The 15,038-nt window shown below is 43.2% G+C and overlaps 1 protein-coding gene across 1 annotated transcript in view; it reads left to right on the plus strand.

Moving 5' to 3' along the window:
- Positions 1-3,990: 3,990 nt before the first annotated feature.
- rab11fip3 (RAB11 family interacting protein 3 (class II)) overlaps positions 3,991-15,038 on the plus strand; it is a 106,687-nt gene continuing 95,639 nt past the window's right edge. Inside the window, exon 1 of the mRNA XM_043711070.1 lies at positions 3,991-4,256. Within this exon, the coding sequence (XP_043567005.1) occupies positions 4,062-4,256 (195 nt within the window). The 5' untranslated portion in view covers positions 3,991-4,061. The remainder of the gene's footprint in view (positions 4,257-15,038) is intronic.

The following is a 15,038-nucleotide window of genomic DNA, read 5'->3' on the forward strand; positions in this document are numbered from 1 at the left end:
AAGAGACCTAAGGGACAACTTTTTCATGCAGAGGGTGGTACATGTATGAATGAGCTGCCAGAGGAAGTGGTGGAGGCTAGTACAATCACAACATTTAAAGGCATCTGGATAGGAATATGAATAAGAAGGGTTTGGAGGGATTTGTGCTGGATGCTGGCAGGTGGGACTAGATTGGGTTGGGATATCTGGATGGCATAGACGAGTTTCCGTGCTGTACATCTATCTATATGGTTACTCCATGCTGCCAAGGGGTCTGGCCAAAACTGGGTAATATGCAATCAATGTTTCTCCCTATTATTATGGCACAGTACCTCTTAAGGAGTTTGGGGTTCTGGACTCTATTGAATTCAACACTTTCAAATTATGAATCCATTCCTTCCCTTTCTTTTAGCTTTGCTTATTACGTTCTCCGTCACCCTCTCTTCCCTTCACTTACGTCTTCTTTCCAGTCTGGCAGTCTTCCATTACGATCACTTATTCTGAACAATTGACATCCTTTCTTCCCCAGCACTCCAACCACCCCCTCAGTATTGCTTAAATGTTGCCCCCTTCACATTTCACTTCAGCTCTGATAAAGCGACATTTAGACTCAATGTTAGCTTGTTTTCTCTCCATGGATACTGCCTGACCAATTGTGATCTCCAGCATTTTCTGTTTCCAGCTCTCCTGTTGTTTAACATACAGTAAAAGTCTGGGCCGATCCTCATTTGCTTTGTCCTATGGAAACTTTGGCCTCTTTGCATGCCATTGGGCTTTGCTTGCAGAAACTGTTTAGCCAGTTTTATATTTATTATTGAAGAGTGTTGAGATTTGAAACTGTTAAGACAGCAAGGACTGTAAGATGTCTAGGACAAATACACTGACACACTTCCTGAATCTTGTTGGAGCAGTCTAGGGTACTAAACGTGGAACTGCAAGGACAAATGTAGTGGTCATGTATAGGATGTTCAGGGTCACAATTATGGACAGAATATTGACATTAAACAACATATTTGGATCTTGTTAATACATGAGTTTATCAGTTTGGAGGTGATATGTACAATTTATTATATTACATGGAAAAACAATATGGAATTTCATGAGACATAGCAAATTGGACTGGTGGATCTGATACATTTGTAAGAGAAGTGTTTGGATAAAACTTGAAGATTTAAGGAGGAAGTTGTGGCAAAATAATTTTCTTACCATTTACCGTACCCTTGGCCCTCAATTTTGTAGATCTCAGTCTCCTCTGTTCCAATAAAACAACCTTAGTCTATCCAATAATAATCTCTCTTCATAACTAAAACTGTCTAGCCCAGGCAACACCTTGATGAATCTCCTTTGCACCCTCCCCAGTGCAATCATACCTCTCCTGTAATGTGGATGCAACTGCATACAACTCTTTAGCTGTGGCCTAACCAACATTTTGTAGTTTCAGCATCATTTCTGCTCTTAAGCTCTAATCATCGCCTAATAAAAGTAAGTATTCTGTATGCCTGAATCTACTGTCCTTAAGAGATTGGTGGATAGGCACACTAAGATCCCTCTGATCCTCAACACGTCCCAGGGACCTACTATTCATTATGTATTCCTGTTCCTTGTCCTGTCCCAGTGCATCACCTTACACTTCTATGGATTGAATTTCATTTGCCACTGATCAGCCCAAGTGGCCAACCTGTCTATATTCTCCTGTAATTTAAGGAAATTCAACTCACTATTTACTACTCCACCAATTTTTGCATTATCCATGAACTTATTAACCCTCCTCCACAATCACAGTAAAGCCAGTAAAAATAATCAAATCACAGCTGAGGTAGAAAATACTCGAGGTTGTCCCAACCCACTTAGACATTGCAGTGATACAAAATGTTTTCCCCTTACAGCCTCTGCATGGCTTCCAGCAAAGCGTATACGGTTCTGGTAAAGGGCTGCTGTCAGCATTGCTCTCCCAACTCAAATGAAAGGAGGTCGACTCAAAAACACACAAGCAATGGTATTCTCAACCAACAACATTTGGAAATGGTGAGCTTTCTCCAGTCTAATGAAGGAAAGCGAACTGGGCCCAGTGAAACATCCATTAAAGAGGGGGTCCTACCGCATAACCCATGAAGACACCGTGGATTTGTAAAGTCTGAAACTAAAGTATAATATGTTGGAAATACTGACAATATGTATGGAGAGAGAAAAACAGGGTTAAAGTATCAAAACTCTCAAGAACCTTGATGAACTCTCGTTTCTCAACCACTAACACTAGAAATAGGTCGCACCTCTTCCCAAGTAAACCAATAAGAGGTTGGTTTAACCTCTCCAGCAGCATTTAACCAATAAGAGCGAGAGCTGGTGCCTTAAATCTCTTGGCCGCATTTGACCCACATGTTACGTTCTTTATGATGCAATGGCGCAGTTTCAGGTGAATGTTCAGTGCACGTTTTGGCGGGTTTTATTTGCGGGGAGGGGGATAAGGATGTGTTCTAAGAATTATGACGTTTCAAACGTTTACTTTATTATAGATGCAGCAGTTGGTGGGACACTAAGTAACGAAACTGGTGATAGTTGATTTTGTATTGTTTAAATTTTCCCCATTCCGTCTCTGCTGAAATTGGGATGGTAACCTTTTTAGGCAGCTTCAATTTAAGATGAGGAGTTGTAACTTTAATATTTTTACCCCCAATAATCTGTCGTAGGAGTTCGAACCTTCTTGAGCCTTTGGGGAGGGGGAACGGGGGTCGAGTCTCAAGATCCTGGTGCTGTCAAGTAGTTTGGATTTAGACTATGGATACTCAAAGTAAATTAAAATCCGTCTGGAGGTACTACACCTGGAGATTCTGAAACGGGCTGGGGACCTTTTGAGAAGAAGCGCTAATGACTTTGGACACAGCCATCTATGTGTTGTTGGTGAGGATTGGTGTCGACTTAGAGCAGATAACTGCTATTTTTAGAAATTAACTGAATTGCACGTTTACAGAGATGGGACATTGGAGTGTACTTAAAAAAAAAACCAGGAACTTGAGCTGGATTTGTTCGTTTGGGGAAATGCCATATGTCGAAACTAATCAAAATATTTGTTCGCATTACATTCTATAGTTGAGGGTTACCATCTTTTTCCTATGTCGAATGGCACCCCAAGTTGGGAGGTGGTGGTATCATGGTAATGCTAGTGGTCTAGTAATCTCGAAGTCCAGGTTAAGGGTTTGGATTCCGTTCACAAATTTTGGTTTAAACTGATTAGCAAACAAAGCAAGATGATGAGGAGGAAACAAAGTTTCGTACAGGGTGTGGAATGTATTGCCTGGAAATCTGGTGAAGGTATAGTCAATAAAGACGTTCAAAAGGGCATTGGATTTTTATTTTGAATATCGATACTGCGCAGGGATATGACTTGGGGGTACCGGTGTTGAACTGGGGTGGACAAAGTTTTTTTAAAAATTACACAACACCCGGTTATAGTCCAACAGGTGTTTTTTAGGAAGCACGAGCTTTCGGAGCGCTGCTCTACACAACCACCTGATGAAGGAGCAGCGCTCCGAATGCTCGTGCTTCCAAATAAACCTATTGGACTATAACCAGGTATTGTATAACTTTTAACTTCATACAGGGGTATGGGGGGGGGAAAGTCAGGGAGACTGCCACGAGATAATAGAGCTGGCAGGGGACACAATGGGCCGACTAATTTCCTTCTGCACCATATTCTGTAAACAGTGCTCGGTGGCCACGATACATGCGCTCGCGCATGCTCTATTGCGGCGGTTGGAGGGTGCCGGCAGCTGAGCGGTTGCTATGTAGCGTCTCCAGGGCGGCGCGGGCGTGATGGAAGGAGGATAACGTCATAGCTGCTGATCCGAGTGATGGCGGCGCCGAGAGACTGGGGACAAATGTGAGGGAACACAGGGAGCGAGAACTACCGGGGCCCGAAAGCGAGAAAACCCAGAGAGAAAGATCGAGCTCCACCAGGAGCTGATAGTTTGATATTCGGGAAAGGGGTCGAGGAGTGGAGTGGGGTGGGGGAGAGTGGTGAGTTTTAAGTGGGTGTGGGGAGAATGGAGCTGACCGATCCCCAGTGAACGGAATCGCAGCCGTTCATGGAGCCTACCCCGGGGCCGGAGGGGGCCGGAAGCCCGGGGGTAGGGTTAGAGCCCCCCGCGCCCGGGAACCCAGGATTTGAGTCGGAGTGCGAGAGGCTGCGAGTCGTCTTTGATTTGTTTGACCTGGCCGGGGAAGGGTTGATCCGGCTGGAAGATTTTTGTCAGATCGCCAGCAGCTACGGCGCGGAGCAGGTAGGAAGAACGGGCACAGCCAGGAGGATGCAGTCATCCCTGTCGGGGTTTAACTGTTTGTCCCAGTATCAGTTTTGCGAAGTGGCAATTTTTTTTTTTAGAAAGCACTGTGACTGAGTCACTGCTATGGATAAGTGGCCCCTCGGTGGGGGTTTATTCCATAGTGGTACTGTGTTCAGGATTTTAAATAGGACAGCGGCTTAAATTTTAATTTTTTCTTTGAAAATACTTTGCAATTTGGTGCTTTGCTTATCAAAGAAAAGCTAAACCAAATCTATAGTCGCCCAGTTTGCACGATTTAAGGGTCATTCAAGTGCAGCTTCATAATCAATTGAGTGTTCCCAACGCAGATAATAGGACAGACTTTCTTATTAACGTAGAAGATATTAAGGAGTAATAATTTGAGGATCGCAAATATGGTCATGAATAGCGGTGTTTTCATATTTATTTTTGACTTTTGTGCACACCACCTGCATCTGGTAAATAACCGTCTACATTCAAATGTAGGTTGGAACATGGATGTGCTGGATGATGTGGGGTGGCAAAAATGGAAATTCACTGTGCACCAGGGCCGCTAAGAATTGAACCTGGTGCTGATAAACATGCTATATCTGGCCCTAATTGGAAAGCTAAGCACAATTTTGTTGGGAAGTAAACAACTTTCATCTATATGGAGTTACAAAGGATACAGGACTGATACTTTGCAGGATTCTCATTGAGTCACTGGGATTGTGATTGTAGCAGTAAGTTTCTATTCCTTGGAAATTAGATTGGCAATTGCTTATGGTTCTGAAAAGTCCTGTTGGACTCAAACCGTTAACTCTCCTTGCATACCTGAGTTTCTGCAGCATTCTTCTTGGTATTTGGCTGATGTACCTCGATTGCTTTGATGTAATATTGTATTTGTATGGACCTTGTCTGTGAGACTTTCCCTGAATATTACCACCTTGCATAGATCTGACCTGATTTTTCTATTCAATCCAGTATCATGTGGAGTACTAGAAAGTTTTTTTTTGTGTGGAAAAGAATTTCTCCTGTTTGTTTATTCTTGGTTTTAGTCATGGCTTCTTGTTTTGTTCATTTAGTCTCAACTTGCAAGTTGTGCATGTGCTCTGAAGAAAGTGTAAGTCAATTAGGGTGACATGCAGTAGTAATTGAATCTGCTGAGCACATTACTTGAAACTGCGCTCCTTGGTGTTAGCTGGCTCCTAATTTTTGCAGCCATTCATTTTGATACCTAAGGGAATGAATTGGTATTAGTGTGATGAGTGGATAGGGTATCTCAAACATGAGACAAACCAGTTGTGTCCCAGTGTTTGTTGGATATGTTAGTTTGACAAATTTTTAAAAAAGAAACCGTAACAGGTGATTATTGTCCAAGTAGCCATTTTGATAGGGTATGCAACTGAAAGCTGATCTTGAATCAACAGAACAGTGAGGTTAAGAACAGCCTGGTTCATTTTAGTTTAATGGTCATAACCAAAGCTGAAGGCATTGAGAAAAATGAAGGTGCTGCGTTATGAAGTCAGAGGAGACTATTAACTTTGATTATTACTTTATGTATCATGGTAGCGAAAAGGTTCAAAATAATGGGAAATTATGGACACAATTGGAAGGCAGTGTATTCAGGACCCAATCCTTATTCAAATGTTTAAAATTTTCTTGGCATTTAACAATCCCTGAAATCTTAAATTTTTTTGGATACAAGATATACTTGTATCTGTAAACATGTAGGAATTTGGAGTATGAGGAGGAAGCAGCTTTCCATCAAGCTTGCCCACCCTTAGCTAAATAATACTGAATGTCTGACTCTGGTAAACATTTCAGTGTTTAATTCTCAGATTAGGGTATTACGGTAGAAAGTTTCCTGCCAGTGCACCATTCTGCATGGGTCATATGTCCATATAGTTTTTGTTGTAGGAGCATTAGGGCAGAACTGTACACAATTACACAAACCTACTTTTGGTGCAAAACAATTTGAGAAGCGCTTAGCCAAAATGAGAGTGAATGGTATTTGCTACTTTAGTACAATTCATTCAAAATGCCTGAATCAGTCTGAAGGAGTTAGGATGTATTTGAGAGAACACTGAAGGGAAAAAGAATAAAATGGAGAATTGCACAATGGTGGGACAGAGAAACTGTTAAGTCTGGCAACATCTGTAGAGAGAAAAAACAATTAACATTTTGCTTCTGTCCCTTGGACTCTCTCCACCTACCATTTACCCCATCGCCATCCTTTCTTGTGCATAAAAACAACTTTTTCCATCTACCCTCAGTTCTGATGAAGGGTAACCTGAACTTAGAAACATTTTCTATCTACAGATGCTGTAAGACCTGCTGAGTTTTTCTGGCAATTTGTTTGGTTTGTTTTTGGATTTCCAGCATCTGAAGTTTTTTTTGGTTTTTAGTTCTGATGTGGAGGTGCTGGTGTTGGACTGGGGTGGACAAAGTTTAAAAATCATACCATACCAGGTTATAATCCAACAGGTTTATTTGGAAGTACAAGCTTTCGGAGTCCTGCTCCTTCATCAGGTAGCTGTGGAGTAGGATCAGAAGACACAGAATTTATAGCAAAAGATCATAATGTCATGCGTGCAACTGATACAATCTATTGAACAAACCTAGATTGCTGTTAAGTCTTTCATCTTTTAGAATGGGTGCAGGTTTCAGCTCCCTAAAGCGCTCTGCTAGGAGGCGCCCAGTCTCCCCAATGTAGAGGAGACCGCATCGGGAGCAACGGATACAATAAATGATATTAGTGGATGTGCAAGTAAAACTTCTTTGGATGTGGAAGGCTCCTTTAGGGCCTTGGATAGAGGTGAGGGAGGAGGTGTGGGCGCAGGTTTTACAGTTCCTGCGGTGGTAGGGGAAAGTGCCAGGATGGGTGGGTGGGTTGTAGGGGGGCGTGGACCTGACCAGGTAGTCACGGAGGGAATGGTCTTTGCGGAAAGGGGTGGGGAGGGAAATATATCCCTGGTGGTGGGGTCTTTTTGGAGGTGGCGGAAATGTCGGTGGATGATTTATGCGAAGGTTGGTAGGGTGGAAGGTGAGCACCAGGGGCGTTCTGTCCCTGTTACGGTTGGAGGGGTGGGGTCTGAGGGCGGAGGTGCGGGATGTAGACGAGATGTGTTGGAGGGCATCTTTAACCACGTGGCAAGGGAAATTGCGGTCTCTGAAGGAGGCCATCTGGTGTGTTCTGTGGTGGAACTGGTCCTCCTGGGAGCAGATCTGGCGGAGGAATTGGGAATACGGGATGGCATTTTTGCAAAAGGTAGGGTGGGAAGAGGTGTAATCCAGGTAGCTGTGGGAGTTGGGGGTTTGTAAAAAAATGTCAGTGTCAAGTCGGTTGTCATTAATGGAGATGGAGAGGTCCAGGAAGAGGAGGGAGGTGTCAGAGATGGTCCAGGTAAATGCGCTTTAGGGAACATCTCCGGGACACCCACACCAATCAACCACACCGCCCCATGGCCCAACATTTCAACTCCCCCTCTCACTCTGCCGAGGAAATGGAGGTCCTGGGCCTCCTTGACCGCCGCTCCCTCACCACCAGACTCCTGGAGGAAGAACGCCTCATCTTCCACCTCGGAACACTTCAACCCCAGGGCATTAATGTGGACTTCAACAGTTTCCTCATTTCCCCTTCCCCCACCTCACCCTAGATCTAAACTTCCAGCTCAGCACTGTCCCCATGACTTGTCTGGACTTGTCCTACCTGCCTATCTCCTTTTCCACCTATCCTCTCCTCCCTGACCTATTACCTTCATCCCCTCCCCCACTCACCCATTGGACTCTATGCTACTTTCTCCCCACCCCCACCCTCCTCTAGCTTATCTCTCCACGCTCCAGGCTCACTGCCTTTATTCCTGATGAAGGGCTTTGGCCTGAAACGTCGATTTCGAAGCTCCTTGGATGCTGCCTGAACTGCTGTGCTCTTCCAGCACCACTAATCCAGAAGCAGGTTTCAGCTCATTAATATAAATCCCAGAACTTCTTTCAAGTTACATTCTTGAGATAAATTTTAAGGTTTCATTTTTTTTTAAAAAAGTGACATTTTAGCTCAGATGATGTGTTAAAGGTAAGATTAGAGTCTGTCTGTATCCCAGTCTTGCATCAGAGTGGCTCCTTTTTCAAAGTAGGAATTTATAAACTATCGCATTGATTGGCTGCCCGTGTGTGTGTAAAATGTAGTGGGGGTCACCTGCGGTGTGGCATGAACCCAAGGTCCTGGTTGAGGCTATCCTCATGGGTACTGAACTTGGTTATCAGTCTCTGCTTGACCATTCTGCATTGTTGTGCATCCTTAAGTCTTCCTTGGAGGTTTTCAGTTAACATTTCAAGTTCAGCAACCTTTTTTTGTCAAAACTGAAAGCAGCTCGGAAAGTGTGGTGTTTCTGGTGATGTTGGGGGGTGATGTTGTGAATAGAGTGCATGAGGACAGTGCTAAGTGTGAGAGAAGGGTAAGCAAACGGATTGCTGATAAATGGTGAGTTGAATGCTAATGTGGTGTGAATGGTTGAAAATAGATTGGCTGGCTGTGCTGGGAGTGACCCATATCAAACGGTTTTAGAGGTGTGGGACCAGGTCATGTGGAGGAGGATATTCATGTTCTGAAGTTAGTTTAACTCCATGTTGAGTCTGAAGGATTTCAGTTACCTAGGTGGAAGATGAGGTACTGTTCCTTCAGCTTGCATTGAGTTTTGCTGGAGCCTGAGATACACATTGGTGTGGGGACATGATGTGCCCAAGTTTCAGGCAGCTGGAGACTTGGGGTTTATTTTTATAGGTAATTTAGGTGTTCCAAAAAGCTGTCTCACAATCTGTTTCCTCTCCCCATTGTCGAGGAGATAACATTGTTAGCGATTTTGAGAAGACATTTAACTCCGGTTGATACATCTAAGTTAGCTTGCTGAACTTGGAGGTTAGTTTTCAGACATTTCTTCACCATATTAGGTAACCTCATCCATGAAAGTCTTTGGTGAAGCGTGGGTGGTGTGTGCCACCTCTATTTATAGTCTAGGTTTCTTAAGGTGGCTGATGTCGTCATTTCCGATGCTTTTTTCAAGGCAAAGTAAGTAGGGTCTAAGTTGGTGTTTATTGATGGAGTTCCTTTTAGAATGCCAAATCTCTAAGAATTCTCATGCTTGTCTGTTTTGCCTGTCCTAGGATGTGTTGTCCCAGTCAGTGGTGTCCTTCTTTGTCTGTATGTGTGGAAACTAGTGAGAGTAGGTCATGTCTTTTGGTGGCCAGCTGGTGTTCATGTATCCTGGTGGCAAGTTTCCTGCTAATTTGTCCAATTTTTTTTTTTTTTAAAAGTTCTTGCATGGTATCTTGTAAATGACATTAGTTTTGTTGATATCTTTTAGGTTCATTAGTTGCTGCTTAAGTGTGTTGGTAGGTTTGTGGGCTACCATAATGCCAAGTGGTCTGAGTAGTCGGAAAGTACTTTCTGATATGCCTTTGATGTAAGGTAACATGGCTATTTGGCATCATAGTAGCCCACAAACCTACGAACACACTTAAACAGCAACTAATGAACCTAAATGACCCATTAGATAATACCAGAAAAACTAACATCATTTACAAGATACTATGCAAGAACAAAAAAAAAGCCAGTCATAGAGATGTACAGCACGGAAAAAGACCCTTCGGTCCAACTCGTCCATGCTGACCAGATATCCCAACCCAATCTAGTGCCACCTACCAGCACCTGGCCCATATCCCTCCAAACTCTTCCTATTCATATACCCATTCAGATGTCTTTTAAATGTTGCAATTGTACTAGCCTCCTCCGCTTCCTCTGGCATACTCGTTTCCCTCTGTGTGAAAAGGTTGCCCCTTGGGTCTCTTTTATATCTTACTCTAAACCTATGATGTCGAGTTCTGGACTCCGGTCACCCCTCAGCCTTTGATGCTCCAGGGCAAACAGCCCCAGCCTATTCAACTTCTCCCTATAGCTCAAATCCTCCAACCCTGATAACATCATCCTTGTAAATCTTTTCTGAGCCCTTTCAAGTTTCACAACATCCTTCTGATAGGAAGGAGACCAGATTGCACTCAATATTCCAAAAGTTGCCTAACCAATGTCCTGTACAGCTGCAACATGTCCACCCAACTCCTGTACTCAGTACTCTGATCAATAAAGGAAAGCAAACCAAATGCCACCTTCACTATCCTATCTCCCTGCGACTCCACTTTCAAGGAGCTATGAACCTGCACTCCAAGGTCTCTTTGTTCAGCAACACTCCCTAGGACCTTGCCTTTCCCAAAATGCAGCACCTCGCATTTATCTGAATTAAACTCCATCTGCCACTTCTCAGCCCATTGGCCCATCTGATCAAGATCCCGTTGTAATCTGAGGTAGTTTTCTTCCCTGTCCACTACACCTCCTCCAATTTTGGTGTCGTTGGCAAACTTTCTAACTATACCTCTTGTGATCATATCCAAATCATTTCTATAAATGCCAAAAAGTAGTGGACCCAGCACTGATCCTTGTGGCACAGGCCTCCAATCTGAAAAACAATCCTCCACCACCGCCCTCTGTTTCCTACCTTTTTTTTGAGCCAGTTCTGTATCCAAATGGCTAGTTCTCCCTGTATTCCATGAGAACTAACCTTCCTAACCAGTCTCCCATGGGGAACCTTGTCAAATGCCTTCTGGATTCCATTTAGATCACGTCCACTGCTCTCCCCTCATCAATCCTCTTTGTTACATCCTCAAAAAACTCAATCAAGTTCATTATTCATGATTTCCCACACACACAACCATGTTGAATATCCCTAATCAGTCCTTGCCTTTCCAAATACATGTGCATCCTGTCCCTCAGAATTCCCTCCAATAACTTGCCCACCACCGTCACGCTCACTAGTCTATAGTTCCCTGGCTTGTCCTCACCATCCTTCTTCAACAGAGGCACCACATTAGCCAACCTCCAGTCTTCCAGCACCTCACCTGTGACTATTGACGATATAAGTATCTCAGCAAGTTGCCCAGCAATCACTTCCTTAGCTTCCCACAGAGTTCTACGGTACACCTGATCAGGACCTGGGAATTTATCAACTTTTGTGTTTCCAGACATCCAGCACTTCCTCCTCTTGTAATGTGGACATTTTTCAAGATGTCACCATCTATTTCCCTACAAACTCTATCTTCCATGTCCTTCTCTGATGCAAAATACTTGTTTAGCATCTGCCCCATCTCCTGCGGCTCCACACAAAAGCCGCTTTGCTGTTCTTTGAGGGGCACTATTCTCTCCTGAGTTACCTTTTGTCTTTTAATGTATTTGTTTTAAAAAAAAAGCCCTTTTGGATTCTCCTTAACTCTATTTGCCAAAGTTATCTCATGTCCTTTTTTTTTGCCCTCCTGATTTCCTTAAGTATACTCCTACTACCTTTATACTCTTATAAGGATTCATTTGATCTAACTTGACATATGCTTCCTTCTTTTCCTTAACCAAACCCTCAATTTCTCTCGTCATCCAGCATTCCCGATACCTACCAGCCTTTCCTTTCACCCTAACAGGAATATACTGTCTCTGGGCTCCTGTTTCATTTCTGAAGGCTTTCCATTTTCCCAGCTATCCTTTTACCTGCAAACATCTGCCCCCAATCAGCTTTTGAAAGTTCTTGCCTAATACCGTTCAAATTAGCCATCCTCCAACTTAGAACTTCAGCTTTCTAGATCTGGTCTATCCTTTTCCATCACTATTTTTTAAAATATATTTTTATTGGAAAAATGTTTTTTTAATATTACAACAAATACAGAACAATTTTTAAAAAACCCAACCCACCCTCCTGTACAAATGTAAAAACCTATATAGAAAAGTATAGAATAAAAAAAACTCAAACTGCCTATTTAACTTTAATAAATAAAAACCAGCAACAAACTAATAAATAGTAAATCAGCCCAGCCAGGCAAAACACTCATACGTTCACAGTTCCTCCTCTCTGGTTATTGGACTCTTTAAAAACATAATCGTTACAGCTATATAAAAGCCTTTGTTAGTGTGGCAGATAAATCTGTGTCCAGGTATTCCAGAAAGGGCTGACATGTCTTAAAAATTCTCAGTTTTGTAGTGTACCCTATCTGTGAGAAAATCCAAGGGAAATATGCTCCATGACAATCTTTTGCCAACTTGACAGGCCTGGAGGGGTTTTTGGATATCCAACCTCGCAAGATACTTTTTCTTGCATAGAATGTGAGAATATTGTAAAGTTGTTTTCTTATGCGAGTCTGCAGGGAATACAGTGGGCAGGCCCTGAAGTAGAGAGAAAAGATCCTCCTCCACCCTTACACCCAAAATCCTCTCCATTGTGCCCGTCACAGCACTCCAATATGTTTGAAACCTATCGCAAGACCAGAGACAATGGGTAAGAGTGCCCGTACAGACCTTGCACTTGGGACATGCTGAAGATACCCTGGTCTAAATTTTGACAAATGGTCCTATTGCAAATTGATGTCTTCCTTGCATTCTCTCAAATATGCTCCCATGCTTCTGAAGGAACTTCAACACTCAGCTCTTTCTCCCACACCCTGCAGAATCGATCACATTCATCTGAGGGGACACCCCAAATTGATAAAAAGTACTGACAGAAAGTGTACTCTTAGCACTTAGCACCCATCTTTATGTCAGATTTATAGGGATCAGTCAAAAGTGTAGTTTTTTAATTAAAATCCCTAACTTGAAGAAAAACGAAAGAGGTCTCTATTAGATAACTCGTACTTCTGTAATTACTGATCGAAGGACATCATTAAGTCTCCCTCAAATAAATCGCCCATGCAAGGCACACCCCTAGCTGCCCAACGTTTAAATCCTGAATCTATCATCCCTGGTTGAAAACCCCAGCATAAAGGTGTAAATGAAGATGTTTTGCCAATATTGCCTTTCCTATGCCAAATTGTCGTCCTGCTTTAACAGCATTGAAGACAATTGGGTTATGGCAGTATTCCCCAATTGTCCTCATTTTTGTCCAAAAACAGCAAACTGGTAAGGGGGCACCTTGCCTGGGAGGCTTCGATATCTAGCCATATTGAAAGAGGCTCCCCACAAGCCCAATCACTCTCATAGGACAAAAGCGAGCTTAGTTGGTAATTTTTCATGCCCGGAAGGCAAACCCCCCGCCGCCCCCCAAAATGTCTGAGGCAATTGCAGTTTACCTAATTTAATGAGGGGCTGCCAAATAAAAGAGCTGAACCAGCCGTTCAGCCTCCTGAGTGTCTGCTTATTGAAAATGAGAGGGAGCATCCGTCTAGGGTATAGCAAACGGAGAATAGTCATCTTAAGTGCTATCCGACCCAAACACGAGACTGGAAGTGCCTCCCATCGTTGAAGGTCTTGTTTAATTTTATCAAATAACTGCATCAAAGTTGGCTTTGAACAGCTGATCTAGCACTGGAATAAGGAATATGCCCAAATACACACAACCCCCGTGTGACCACCTAAATGGGAATCTAAAGTTACCCTCAAGACCCAGCTCCTTCATAAGACCACCCATAGGCATAGCCTCTGATTTTGCAAAATTAATTTTATACCCCAAAAAAGTGCCAAACGCGTGCATGCGTTGTATCAGGCGAGGCACTGAAACTGGTGGATTTGTCAAAAAAATTAGGACATCGTCTGCATACATCAAAATCTTATGTAATTTTGACCCCACTTCTGGAGGTGATATATTGGGATCCAAACGAATGGCCTTCGCCAATGGTTCAATCACCAACGCAAAAAGCAGTGGTGAAAGGGGGCAGTCCTGCCGGTTGCCCGTAAAAATACTAAAATTGCTTGATCGTACCCCATTGGTGATCTCTGTCGCGAGAGGGCTGACGTGGAGAAGCTATACCCATCTTATAAAGACTTCACCCAAATCAAATCGCTCCAGAGTATAGACAAGGTACGGCCACTTAACTCAGTCAAATGCCTTCTCTGCATCTAGAGAAATCACCAATCCCTGTATTGACTGTTGTGTGACTGTTTTGACACATTTGAATTACATTTAAGCAGCCTCCTAACATTATTGGAGGATCTGCGACTCTTTATGAAGCCTGTCTGATCCTCTTTAATAATAGTCTCCAGCCTTAACGTGAGAGTCTTAGAGAGGATTTTAAAGTCCACATTTAAGTGTGAGATGGGCCTGTATGAAGCACAGTCTTCCGGATCCTTCCCTTTTTAAGAATAAGTGAAATATTGGCCCCCCTCAGATGGTGGGAGACTGTCGTGACTGTATGAATCATTAAACATATTGAGCATCGGGCCTGACAGCATACTTAACTTCTTATAGAATTCACTGGGAAGTCCGTCAGGACCAGGCGCCTTTCCACTGTGAAGTTGCCTCACTGCTTCCTGCACTTCTTGCTCTAAGGGGTCATTGAGAAAGGCCTCTTGTTCAGGAGTCAGTCCCGGGAGCTTCAGATCCTTAAGATTCTATTTTGGTCTGCCCCTCCTCTCAATCCTCAGCTTTGTATAACTTTAGAGTAAAATTTCTGGAACGCCACATTAATCTTTTTAGAATCACCTGTTGGGTTCCTAGCCCCTTAGCTAATCACATAATGGTTTATGGGACACTCCTTTTCCTGGCAAGATATGTTAAGTATTTGCCTGGCTAGTCATCTTACTCGTATAACCTTTGCTTTGCAAAAGCTACCTCCTTCTTTGCCATCTGCGTGAGCACGGGATTTAATGCAGACTGCAGCGCTGTAATTCTATGTAATTTGACCAACAAGTGTCTGACAAAGTAAGCCTTCTCGGCTGCCTTCAAGCATGCTTCAAGGAGACATTGCTGCTCACCCTTCTGC

Source organism: Chiloscyllium plagiosum, chromosome 21 (genome assembly GCF_004010195.1).
Source record: "Chiloscyllium plagiosum isolate BGI_BamShark_2017 chromosome 21, ASM401019v2, whole genome shotgun sequence".
Taxonomy (NCBI): domain Eukaryota; kingdom Metazoa; phylum Chordata; class Chondrichthyes; order Orectolobiformes; family Hemiscylliidae; genus Chiloscyllium; species Chiloscyllium plagiosum.